Source organism: Theobroma umbraticum, unplaced genomic scaffold (assembly GCF_002168275.2).
Source record: "Theobroma umbraticum cultivar Fairchild unplaced genomic scaffold, ASM216827v3 scaffold_147.0, whole genome shotgun sequence".
NCBI classification, from domain to species: domain Eukaryota; kingdom Viridiplantae; phylum Streptophyta; class Magnoliopsida; order Malvales; family Malvaceae; genus Theobroma; species Theobroma umbraticum.
Genome location: NW_018397259.1, coordinates 3,740,445 through 3,753,704, shown reverse-complemented (window position 1 = coordinate 3,753,704; position 13,260 = coordinate 3,740,445). Strand labels below are relative to the sequence as shown.

General features: G+C 33.9%; 1 protein-coding gene across 1 annotated transcript; it reads right to left on the bottom strand.

Moving 5' to 3' along the window:
• Positions 1-866: 866 nt before the first annotated feature.
• LOC110415580 (Spc97 / Spc98 family of spindle pole body (SBP) component) lies at positions 867-12,992 on the bottom strand. The gene is made up of 21 exons (XM_021427279.2): positions 12,861-12,992; positions 12,533-12,594; positions 12,400-12,445; positions 10,401-10,535; positions 9,744-9,875; positions 9,160-9,243; positions 8,987-9,085; positions 8,776-8,867; positions 7,358-7,430; positions 7,130-7,282; positions 6,932-7,051; positions 6,713-6,766; positions 3,993-4,076; positions 3,718-3,792; positions 3,500-3,628; positions 2,949-3,074; positions 2,763-2,870; positions 2,337-2,399; positions 2,005-2,079; positions 1,483-1,685; positions 867-1,411 (listed from the first exon to the last, which is right to left on the bottom strand). The coding sequence occupies exons 1-21, from the start codon at positions 12,930-12,932 to the stop codon at positions 1,285-1,287; spliced, it is 2,112 nt and encodes a 703-aa protein (XP_021282954.1). The 5' UTR covers positions 12,933-12,992; the 3' UTR covers positions 867-1,284.
• Between the last annotated feature and the right edge of the window lie 268 nt (positions 12,993-13,260).

Sequence of the window (13,260 nt, the reverse complement as noted above, 5' to 3'; positions counted from 1 at the left end):
ATTTGAAAGGCACTTTAGACTTTGGAATCTGTTATACCAGAAATCTAAATTTTCCTCTTACTGCTTACTCTGATAGTGATTGGGCAAGAAATAGAGATGATTCCAAGAGCACTTCAGGCTATATTTTTACTCTTGGGAATGGAGCCTTTTGCTGGAGCTCACAAAAACAATCCATTGTTGCTCAATCTATAGCTGAAGCAGAGTATATATATCAGCTGCTGCAACTTCCAACCAAGCTATTTGGTTGAGAAAAATGCTCACTGATATGCATTTTCCTCAAAAATTTCCTACTGCATTATTGGTTGACAACAAATCAGCTATTGCTATCACCAAGAATCCTGTTTTTCATGGCAAAACCAAGCATATTCAAGTAAAGTTTCATGCCATGTATTGCTGTTCAGATCTGCAGATAGCTGATATCATGACTAAGGCATTAGGAAAACCAAGATTTGAGTACTTGAGAAGCAAAATGAACGTGCAAGATGCAAGTTTTATGGAGGAGTGTTGAGGAATAATACTTGCATGGTGGCAGCAAGTAGATGTTATTCTAATAACACATTGTCCTCTGTTTTTGATTTAGTTTGCTTTGCTGTACTGATAGTTAATATTATGGCTATGTTTGAGCTATCTTTTGATATGTACAGGTGTCTTTGTGTAGACAAGGTATATAAACCTTATTTTTTTTGTATTAATGATATAATTCTGATCATTATCTCCAGTACAAATGCATTGCTCTTTCTCACTATAAGACAATAACATTTTGGTTATGAAATTATAGCCAAACTATCTTTGCATTTATTATAGCAAAAAGTCTCTATTTTAAATAAGGTAAGATATGGGATTTGTGAGGGGAAAATTACATCTCATTTTGTAATTAGGTCCAAACATTTTTTTCTTATGTACCCAACAAAATACAGTCCATTTGGACTGATAAGATCCTTTATAACTGTTGCATCAAAAAACTGATATCAATTCCTATCTTTTTAACATGGTACAGTTTGTTTCCTCAAACTAGAGACCTAAAGATATGCCTTGTTAACCACACAAGCAGAAGATGAGTACATACATCTTGATTCTGATGAACATTATATGAGATTGAGCCCTCCTACCACCCAACCCTCTTCTCTTTCTGAGGCGACGAAAGAGATACAAGCATGACACAAACGATAATGCCTACGATAAAGCACAACAATATATAGACAGAAAAGGTGTGACTAGGAGGTTCACATTCCTTATGACCAAATAATCTTGACATAATTTACAGGATGTTAACAGATTTAAAACTTATTGATCATTCCCAACACCTAGGATCCACTGGGCAAGATGCGTCAAATATGGTTCTGCTTGGGAACTGCTGCTCAAGATTGGTCTCAAACTCTGAAGCTCAGCATTGAATTCCCTCTCAAATTTACTGCAATATATTAGTTAAAATTAGAGAGAGAGAAGGGAGAAAGAGCGAGAGGTAATTGTATCCACACTTACAGAATGGAATCAGTGACTGCTGAGTTTCTAGTCATGACTTTTTGCGCCTGAGATGGGTTCCTCGATTTCAACGGCTTGGACTTTTCTGAGCCGAGTGAACCATCAGACTGTTCCTCTAACTTGGGAATGTCAACAGATGATGAAATTAACCACTGTGTCGCTGCGGCATATTGTAGGCACAATGATTTCAACTTCTCCACTTTCTGCATTAGGAAATATACTTATTAAGAAAAAGACTCAAACAATAACAATGATAACTGAATTTCCCCCAATCAGGTCTCATGGATTCATGGGGTAATTCAAGCTCCAAGTCTCTTTCAAACTTAACTTCCAACTTCTGTTTTTCCGGTTGAAATTTGAAATATGCTTTGTATAACATTTCTAATACAGCTTTCTTGTTTTTTTTCATTTGATTTTTAATACAACTTTAAATAACAATTTAGTCCACCTAGTAGAGAGACATGCATTTCCAAATTATTATAATCTTTGTCCAAAAATATTGATAAATGATAAGTAACAAACCTTGAGCAATTCAGGCAAAAGAAGCAGACATTCTCTCAGACACTTGTCAAGGAAAAAATCATGATGCTGGATAACCTGTTACAAAAAGGATTTTCATACATAACTCATGATACACTAGTTTATATATATGTGCATGCATGTGTGTGTATATATTCACACACACACACAAACGTATATGTGTATACATATATATATATATATACAAACAAATATATATATATATTCACACACACAAAAACGTATATGTGCATATATATGTATGTATGTTTGTATGTATGCATGTTATATGCAAAACAGATATGCAGCATCTACGAGTCTAATTAGAAACATACCTCATCTATGCTTTTTGCAGTCTGAAGTCTACCATGCATCACATGCCAATTGGGTTCAAGAACCTGAAAACAAGGATTTCAAGAATGTTACTAAAAAAGCACATGCCCACTAGCATCCTAGAGTCAGTTTATTTTCTCTTCTTCCTCTTTCTCATATTTTCTGCCTTTCCTTGACAAAAAGTGAAATCCAAAAGTCCTTCACCCAGCTAGTGGCCTTAACTACCATGTAATGCAGATTTTTCCCAGACAAAAAAAAACCCTTGTGGTTCAGTCATGCAAAAAAATACTGAAATAAAGAGGAACGGAAAGTCAAAATAAGAATGAGCATGTGTCATATTAGACACATCTGTTTCCAGATGCTTTTCCAACAAGGCCTTACGAAAGTATTCAGAGCAAATATGGTGCAAAGGATGCAAAGAAACCTGCCTCAAATGTTAGATAATGCAGAAGACTGTTTATAAATCTGAGCATGCTACGACAGAGGAGAGATGATCTAGAGATGGCAGTTCCACGAGTATTAAGAGCACGAACTCCCTGCAGTATTTTATTGCAGTTAGAATACAACAGAAAACAGGTAAAGACCATACTACATGAATAAGTTCAAGTCTATACTTGATGCAATTGCCAAGCCCCACAAAGCTGGCGTTCCACATGTTTACAGTGAAAAAGGAAGCGGAAAATCAACTGGTATTTTGTTAAGGCTTTTCTTGATATAACAATTGACAGTGGCCACCGAATCTGAAAACAGACAAAACATTGTGAGCAGAAGGATAATATTTCACGGTCACATCATGGAAATGGTGCTACAAAGTGATACGACCAACAGATTGCAACAGAAGCAACTTCCACCCAGAATTTTTCCTTTTTTTTTTTAAATCACTCAGAATATATCACGGAGCAAGCACAAAGTACCATTCAAATCATGTAATCCTTACAAGTGATCAGTATTTTACCTTGATGAAAAAGGTTAAACATGGTCTAGAAAATACTGAGGGAACTAATAATAATTTTAATAAAACATTTAAACAGTATGAGAAATCACATCATTCAAGAGACTCATCAGTGAAGCTTATACTCCTACAAGTAGGTCACTTAACTTGTAAATCAAAGGCTCCATTAAGAACACAAGTTGTATAATTAACTACAACAAAAGAAATGCATACCTTATAGCCCAAGGAAAATGTCTCAAGACCAGTAATGCTTATTGCCTCCTCTAGGTCATTCCTGTCAGACACATTCCTGATATCAAGATCCTTCAATGTGCTCAATCCTTTTAGAACTGAAGATCTCTCCTGAGAGTTCAAACATAAAAAATTATATGATGCAGATCCAATCCAAAGTTTTCCCCTATGAAAAAACGAAAAAGATAGGAATCACTTACCACACAACATGATAAGTCCTCATGACAAGGATCTGCTGCAGCAGCTGTGGTACGCAAAGCAAGATCCAGCAGAGACTACATTTTTTTTTTTTGAAAAAATGGTTAAAAAAAAGAATAAATTCATATATCTCAGAGGGCTTGTCTTTTTCATAGTAATATTTATTTTGCAGTTTGCCTTATTAAGCTTTCGCAAATAGATGTAGAAGTTATGTTGTATGCAGCTTATATGGTTTGTAATCATAAAAAAATAAAAAAGAGGGGAAAAGAAGAATAACCTGCAGTTTCTCTACAGAAATTTCATCATGCTTTTTCAAGAGCACCTCTCGAGCTATATCCATAAAATGAACCAAGAAATCACCCTGCAATTTGATAGCACCTGTATTAGAATGACTAAATAAATCATTAGTATAACATATGTCTATCATACAGCTCCTATGTAGAATCTCAATCTAAATGTTGGACAAGAAGAGGATCTTGATCTACATTATGGAAATCAGTACAATATGGGTTTTACTCATGATCCTGTTATTCCAGAATGTAATAATGGTGTGTTTGGATATGATCATTTTAAGAAATAATTCAAATTGGAAAACAAATTAATTATAGAAAGTCAATTACCTTGTTTGTCTAAAATATAGAAAGGATAAGCTCTGGGATTTTAAGCAGGTATTTGATGGCCGCAAGATACCTGCTTCAAATAACACCTAAACAGGCATTATTTGAGAATGACTGTCTCTCTTTTGTTTTTCTCTCTCCCTACCTCACCTCCTGCCCCTCTCTCTCAACTATCTTCCTTTCCCCTCCCTCTATCAAACCCTCCCTATGCTGCCAACTCAATACTTTTCCAGCACACAAACTATATGTCCAGTCACCAACCTCACACTTCACTGCCACCAATGTCATCTTCTCAGTTTTACAATTTCCTAACACTTGTTTTTCTTTTTCATTTTTTATTCCTCTTCCCCCCTTTTTCTTCGAGCTAGTAAAAGCTGAGCCAATCTATACGATCTGCACAACCCTAAACCCAACCCAACCGCAATATCTTGGAATATTTCTATGTTATGTTTCTACTATCTCTCCTCTTTCAATCCAAACCAGTCCCTTATACCAATTTTTTTCCTCTTACCACAGCAACAGATGATGATTTATGCCTTGATCAAGTTGTCAAGACTTGTCAATGTGTTGCTAGCAATTAGGAGTTGTCTCCAAATAATTGGGGAGTTGCATCACAACATTATGATAGGAGAGGACAAAGACAGAGAGTGACAAAGGAGAGGATTGAGATGCTGCAGTTTTGATTTTAAAGTTTTACCCATAAATGGAGCTAATTCCAATTTGATACACAATCCAAACAACAATTTACAATTTGTGGCAATTTTTGTTGCATCATTTTTAATTCCCTTCATTTCAAAATCCTGAAAAATTTTGAAATATCTCACCCAAACACAGGTAAAGGTATTAAAGGTACAGCTCCATCAAGTTTCCATCACTCATGCAGTGAAGGACATTTTCCAAACCATAATTATTAAAGGCAATATTATCCATAAATTACAATATTCAGCTACTTTGAAATCCTCTAACTTCCAGTTTATTTTCTTTTTCCTTATGCAGAAAGTAACACTTTCTTTTTTCTTTTATTTTCTTGTTTATAGAGATCATATTCTTCACCCAATTTTTTCTTATTTTAGCTTTGTAACCTTCTTGGACTTTTCTCCCCACCTATCATTTGGTATCTCTTTACAGTTAGTTATGTCAATTATAATATTAGCATCTTCAGTTTATGCTCCCAACTTTCTTACTGCATTTATCCATTTATTGCTAATAATACCATCAATTACGAACTTAATTATAAATTATAGTATAAAAATTTAGTTAAAAAAAGTCCATCAAATATAGAGATAGATAATACAATGGATGATAATGAACATATAAAATTATTTTTGAGTAACATAAAAGGGTATAATGGCCTACAGATTTAAGTGCTTATAATGGCTTTGGACAAATGCATATTACAGTCTTGAGAATCATCCTTTCATCAAATACACTCAACATGATTTCACTTAAAATATTTTTCTAAGAAGCCACTTATAGTTTTCAATCCTTTATGCAGTTACTAAAATGGCACTTAAATTATAAAATGAAACCAGTGCGATGCTAATACCACTACTATTGCTATGCACTAAAACTACTGAAGCTTTAATGTTTTATGTTTTACTTGAATATTTGGACATACACTTTGAATTTCTGTGACATCTAGAGTTCTTAGATTACTCCAAGTGATTTTTCAGAATTTGTAGAACCTTACAATCTTGTGATCCAATTTTAATTTCAAATCCTTGAACTGACAATAAGGTCAAAAGAAATACTCAATCCAGCAGTGGAAGATGAAGCCTGCTCTTCGAGTTGTTTAAATTCGTGAATGAATAATGTTTAAACACATAAATCTCCAGAGCAAAGAAACATAAAACACATAAATCCCCTAAGTTCTTCAACAAAGTGAATGACTAATGTTAAATAGCTGAGGAACAGTCCTAAAATGTTAAAAAATGATTCAAACGTAGGTCTTGCTAACAAACTAGATACAACAATACCAAGAGGGAGGGAGGGGGGAAGAAACAGCTTTTTAAATGCATGAATATAATATACACAAAGCTCTTCACCTAAGCAGTAAAAATGTTAAATAGTTAATGAACTATTCCTAAAAGGTTAAAAGATATGGTTGGAATAGGTTTTGCTAACAAACCAGATACACCAAACACACCTTGACCAAGTGTGAATGCCAAGTATGCCCCCTATCCAAAACTTGGCACTACTAAGATACATGTTCTGTGAAACTAGTCAAAAGAGTACACTTACATTCATCAAAGTTTAGCATGATCAACACCAAGTGGTCCCTATCTTGACCAGTTAACCCAGCCACATCCAAAAACCATATAATAAGCAAATATAGCCATTGGTTTTCATCCCAAGTTCAGAAAATATTTAATAGATTTACCTGGTCAAGAAGAAGATAGTGCTTTATAGACCGCAGCTTTCCTATTAGATCATACTACACCATTAAAACATGCAAGTCATCATTAGCATATATAGACAAAGGTCCAGCAAATTTTCTGAATGGCAGTTCATTGACAGATCAGATATATATAAACAATTAAATTAAAAAGACATTGAAAAGCTAGCATGTAATTACTAAGTAATAACAATTCATGCTCACCTTTTCTTTAATGAGATTTAAGAGCTCACCACTGGCAAAGTCGTAAGCAGCTTTTACACACTCAAGATATTGATGGTTGGATCCAAAAGTCATTAATTTAGAATTTTCAGACACAGGGACCTGCAAACAATATCCAGTCAGAGGTATGTCATAATGCAAAAGGTAGGACAAATGAGTTTCGTGCTTAAAAAATCAAACCTGAACATTGTGCCCACATTCCCTCATGACATTCAGATATTTCCCTGTAGTCAATATTATACCAGCAATATTTGCCAGGAAGCTAGGAATGTCCTCCTTGAGACTGTAACGTTCCCTCCAATATTTGGCATTATAATCTTGAGTAAGGCTCTCCTAAAAAACCTAAAAAATATAAGCATGCAAAGCACAAATTTGGAGCACAAATAAATGTGAATAAAACAAATCTACCTTTTGGAGAGACTTGTTCTCAGCAATAAAAAATTCACCATATGGATCATCAATCACTCCTTCATAGATCCACCTAAAATCATTGGAATTTCTTCATGATCAAAAATTCAATTATAATGCTTCATAAAACCCTCATGCAAAAAATAAAAGAGTAGTATTCTGAAATCACAACTCTCAGGAAGAAAGAAACTTAGCAACTTTTCATGTTGAACACATATCAACCAGCTCTGAAGTAAATCTAAGATTTAGCAAAAGAAAAATAACTCATTACCCTTTTTTCCTACCAGGTCACCAGCCAAGCTTCCTAATTACCTGGTTTAGGAACTAGAAGCAACTTCATTCGCTCAAAACACATCACAAAATGCCCAAAATCTTTAAGCAAATGACTTCATGACAAGTAAAAGTAAAACATTTTCTAGGGCTAACATTTAGATCTAAAAAGAATATATACAAATCATAGATAAATGTCATAGGGTCAAGCTAGAAAACAGATTGTGAAAGAATTAAGTCATGAATGACATTTGACGCATGCAACTTTTGGCCATCAAGGTAGAACCTCTTCTCCAAAACAAGATGCCCATCAATAAAATTATTGTTGAATAGTTATACATTTTCTGTATAAGTTCAAATTTTGATGATGTTTAGATCATCCTTAGCTGTCTCAACTAAAAAGAAACATAATTTTCTTCCATGCATGATTTCCTTGCCAAGATAATGCAATTTGCAGAAAAGAGTACTACTTATCACCTCTAGTGACATGGTGAACTTTTCATCACTAACTATACGATTGTTTGCCATTACTTCAACTCATTTATATCAAGGGTGTCAACTAAATATAACATATATGGTAATAAAAAAGCTAATTATCATCTCAGTAAAACACATATGACCAGACCACAAAATATGAAACCAACCCCTTCACTGCATCCAAGACCAAATTTGGGCTTGGAAAAACACTACTAACCCTGCCTAACATTCATAATCCTAGCAACCCTCTCTGAAAACCAAGCCTTCAACCAACACAATCCTAGCATAAATCCACAAACTCTGACCAAAAACCTTTATTTCCAACTAAGCTGTTCAATCATTACATTCAAACAAGCCAAGATGGTCAGACCTGCCACATATATACGTACTTTAATTTTTCTTGTTCTTATTTTAGATAGTTTTTCCTAAACCTATAAAATGAATATATATATATATATAACAGTGAAATAATTGACAAAATCCCTTAGAAACACGTCTCCACTCTCTAACAACATATTTTGTTGCAAAACTAGAATGCACAGCCAGAAAAGCAGGAAGTTCTTTGAGGCATAACAAGGTAAAGTAAAATCTCTTGAAACATAACAAAGGAGAACTTTTATGCATAGGTGAGCAACAAAAATCAGATAAACTGCAGGTATTACAGGGGTTACCTTTCCAATATGCTAAGGTATGCATTGCTAGCAGATTGGGTCATTTTCTCTAGCAATGACCTCACTGCATTATCACCAGCCATAGCCTTAGCCTGAAATCAAATAGGCAAATTAGAGAAGAGGAAACAAATATCAAATTCTTAACTTATAACACTGTAATAAAATAATAACACTATCTTCCCATATAAATCAATTAAGACAATCATCTCACCTGGCTCTGTAACAGATTAAGCACTGCAGAACCTGCATAATTATTAGCTGAAGCTTTCTGTATCACTGTGGACAATGCTTGCATGGAACCCATCATGGGCTGCCAACACATGGGAGAAAACAACTTCAGTGAAACACTCTAGAAACTGAAGCATTAAGCTAAGAGAGTCAGACCTGACAATAAAACCACAATCCTTGAATGGAAAGCCTTCCAAGTCGAAATTGGTGTTCAAGCTGTGCAACCATGGCTTGATAATCCTGATCAAGAAAGTTGGCGCACGGTGAAGGAAAAAAATTATACAGAATGTCAGACAAGTGATCATGAAATTATCTAACACCAGAATCAGCTAAAATATGAAGGAAATCAACATAGCAATCGCATACATATGGATGATAAGTAGAACATTAACATCCTACCCAAAGACTGTACTGACCCAGGAACTGTATGCTTCCACTATAATTGATATTAAGTCATAAAATTGGCAAAAGTAGTTCAAATTTTCTTTTAAGCCCTATTCAAACTCCAAAATCCCAATTTTCCATTCACCTAATAGACCCCAAAGATCACAATTTCCCAACAAATAAGCCCATCATTTATCACATTGAATTGGACAACAATAGCCATTGCAATCAACAATAATGTTTAAAAAGATGGTGGAAGAACAATCAGTCCTTATCACTTTTTGAATAGAAAGAAATATGAATGAACCACAGTGCAATATAAGCTAATCAAAAGAATTGCAACCTAAACAACCTACCAAAAGGAGTGCCCTCAATGCAGCAGCAAAGGCATGATTGACTAGGCCATTCTTGAACTGAGATCTGGACTCAACAAACTGGTCAATCAAGAGAAAGCTCTCACACAAAGGAAAAATCCGTCTTGCAAATTCCTGCAATGATGTCTCAATCAGGTAAAATAATTGTTGAAGGCAAGTGACAAAATGCACGCATGATAAATTTGGAACCCCATCCTGTCATTTATTAGAACGTTTACTTTCTAATATCGGCAGGAAATTATCAAAGAATGGCCTCCAGCATCCTCCAGGATAAAAAAATCCATGGAGCTACTGGTTGGTCAATATGCTCCCAAATGAATTTTGATTTTTTTTTTCATAGTTTTTTAACTTGAGCAATATTCTGGACTTTAGATCAAGTCCACTTCTAGAATCCCTAGAGTAATCCACAGCCAGACAGGGAGCCATGAAAAGGTGCATTGCTTTACGGAATTGAACCCAAGGCTAAAACAAATGCCTCATTTCATAGGTACTGAAGCATAAGCCATAGGTTCTCCTAGCAGCATCACAAAGCACCACGTTTTTTCAATCACCATAACAAAAAATTCCAGAAAGAAAACAATTCAGTCAGAAAGGATAGCATAAACACTTGATTGTGCCAACAGAAAGAAAAATTTTCACCTGAAGTGCTAAATCCATAGATGCATCAACCTGGAAAGTAACAGCATCATCCTTTCCATGCACTCTTTTAATAGAAATGTATCGTCCTTCAATTCCAACCAAAGCAAATAGGAGATCATCAATAACAATAAGTTCCTACAAACCAAGTTAACTGATTAATAACTAAAGTAGTTGTAAAATCCTCATAGGTTAAACCACTTCATAAAAACAGAGCACAAATATTAGATTAACAGTAATTTAAAGTAGAAACCATGCAAAGCAGAATGCAGATTACTGTACGTAATGAAGAGAACGTGTTGGTGAACAAATTTGTGTCTTTGTTATTTATAGTAATTTGGGAAAAACATGAAAAACATGCTGGCATGTTGTTGAAGTTTTCTTTCCAAGGATGTGCAACCCCAAAACTCCTAATGACCTGATCAGGATTCAACATTTTCACCCAACCTCATACACAATAGAAAGAACACCAGTTTAGGCAAATGATCAACTTGTATTGAAAGTGGCAAGACAAGAGAGAGGCACCGAATAAAAGACCACAATTCAACTCATGAGTCACAAGTACCTAAAAGTAAATCCCAGCAATACACATATAAGATAAACTACAAACTAATTAGATAATTCTGTTATTGACATCACTTCATATGCCAAAAAACAAAAGATTAATTTTGTCAGTCCAAGGAAAAAAATAATCAGGTGGCCCAAATTTTGAAAATGTGAAACTGCAATTCTGAGCTCCACATAAGCCAATCATACCGACAACAGCACAGGAACCCTTACTCTATCACTAGAACGCAGCTCATGCACCATAGCACTACACACATCCTATCTTACACAAAATTCACAAAACACATGATACAATAAAACCTTATAACTTAATATTCTTACGACCATGAAAATTTATTAATTAATCGAGATAGTATTTAATCGATAAATTAATAATTTATTAATTTATACATTAATTAATAAAAAATTTATATATCAAGGTATTCAATACTTTTTTTTCAAAAATTGAACTTAATGCAGGTATTGTGTATTGTGATTATACAAATATTACCTAATTACCGAATTATGATATATCATTGTTCTATGTATACTTAATGAATATACTTCATAAACATGAAGTCGAGCCAAAACATCATATAGTATCACAAACGGTAAAACTAAACCCAATGGCTTCTAATCTCAAAGGTATAAAGAAATCAACAATGACGGGTGAAATGCGTAAAGCATTGTGTGAGTACAACATAAAAAATCCAAATTGCACCCAAAAGCAATTGCAACAGTGGGTATCAGAAAAGTTTAACTTGCAAGTGAGCCGGGCAAAAATATCAAATACGATCAAGAGGTCATCAGAGTATTTATCAACGAACATTGAAAAAGTGATGCCAAACGATACAAAACTGCAAAACTCCTTGAGGTAGATAAGGTTCTCTAAGAGTGGTTTGTTCAATACCAAAAAAAGTTAGAGATGAGGTCCAAAGAAACATCAAGTTCAAGAAAAACAAGAAATATTGAAATCATATTTTACAAAAGCCTCTTAATTGAGTTACGTGTATATAATTTTTATGTATAATGAGATTATTAATTTATATACCAAGTGGGACCTATATGTTTTTTTGAAAATGTATTATCTTATAAATTTAGCGAATTATTGATTTACCAAATTAATCCCAAGTCGGGAACAGTCAAAAATATTATTTAATCGAGGTTATTAATTTATAGAGTATTAATTTATAGAGGTTTTACTGTACTTCTTTCATTACAAACTCAATATTGTCTTCAATCAGTAATTAGTAGAACAAAAACATAACTTTACTAAGTTTTAGCCAAAAAAAATCATTCCACAACAGAAGAAATTTACATTTTGCAATAAGCAATCAATTCAAAAATAAATAAATAAATAAATGTTCCACTTCTTTTTAACATCGTAGAATTGTAAAAAATATAATAACAAATTAGACAATTGAGCAGGAACTAGCATCGTTCAAGTGAAAAATACCTGAACCGCGGCATCATAACAACCAATAGGATTTTCCAATCCAGAGCTGATTAGAGGCAAAAACAAAAGGATTAAGCTTAGACAAAGAATTAAATGACGAGAGCTATAAAATAAAGAACTGAACATTAAATACCTGCACGAATCCAAGGAAAAACCCTTCGCATCAGCTGCGAACCGAGATGTCCCCTTTATTTCCTGAAAGGACCATTAATCTACCATTACCAACTAAAAGAAGCTACATTGGAAAAAATGAAAAAAAGAAATATTGCTAGGCTTTTGGAAGCGTATTACTTTTTTTTTCCTGATTGTTTCTCCGGAAAGCCAAAGGGAATGTACAAAGCAAAAAAAAAATTTTACAGATTTAAAAACAATTAAAAAAGAAAAGAAAATGCGCGAAATTTTGGAAATGTGGTTCTATTTCCGATTGTTTCTCGAGAAAGTGAGAGGGAAAAGAGAAGGACCTGGTGAAATCGGCCGGTGAGGAAAGGTCTATCGAGGTTCCAGCGAGGGGTGGAAGGGCAACTCGATTCCATATCTCTGTCTTTCTTATTTTTATTTCAAATGATTTGAATCAAAAATGTGCGAAAACTCTGTTCTGCTTAATTTTGAGTTCTTGGGGACTTTCACAGTGCGGTTATTCTCAAATTTTCACTGTGTAAAGTTAAAATGTACGCAATAAAAAAAAGTGGCGTAAAGTAATATTTTTCGAAAAGCTATATGGAAAAAAGAAACATGTTCTAACTTTTACTTTTTCCTTCCGCCCAAACAATAAAATAAATAAATAAAGAAATTCAATTTTATTAGTTTTAAAATTTTAAAATTGACTAATTAGAAAAAAAAATAAAAGAATGTTAAATTGAA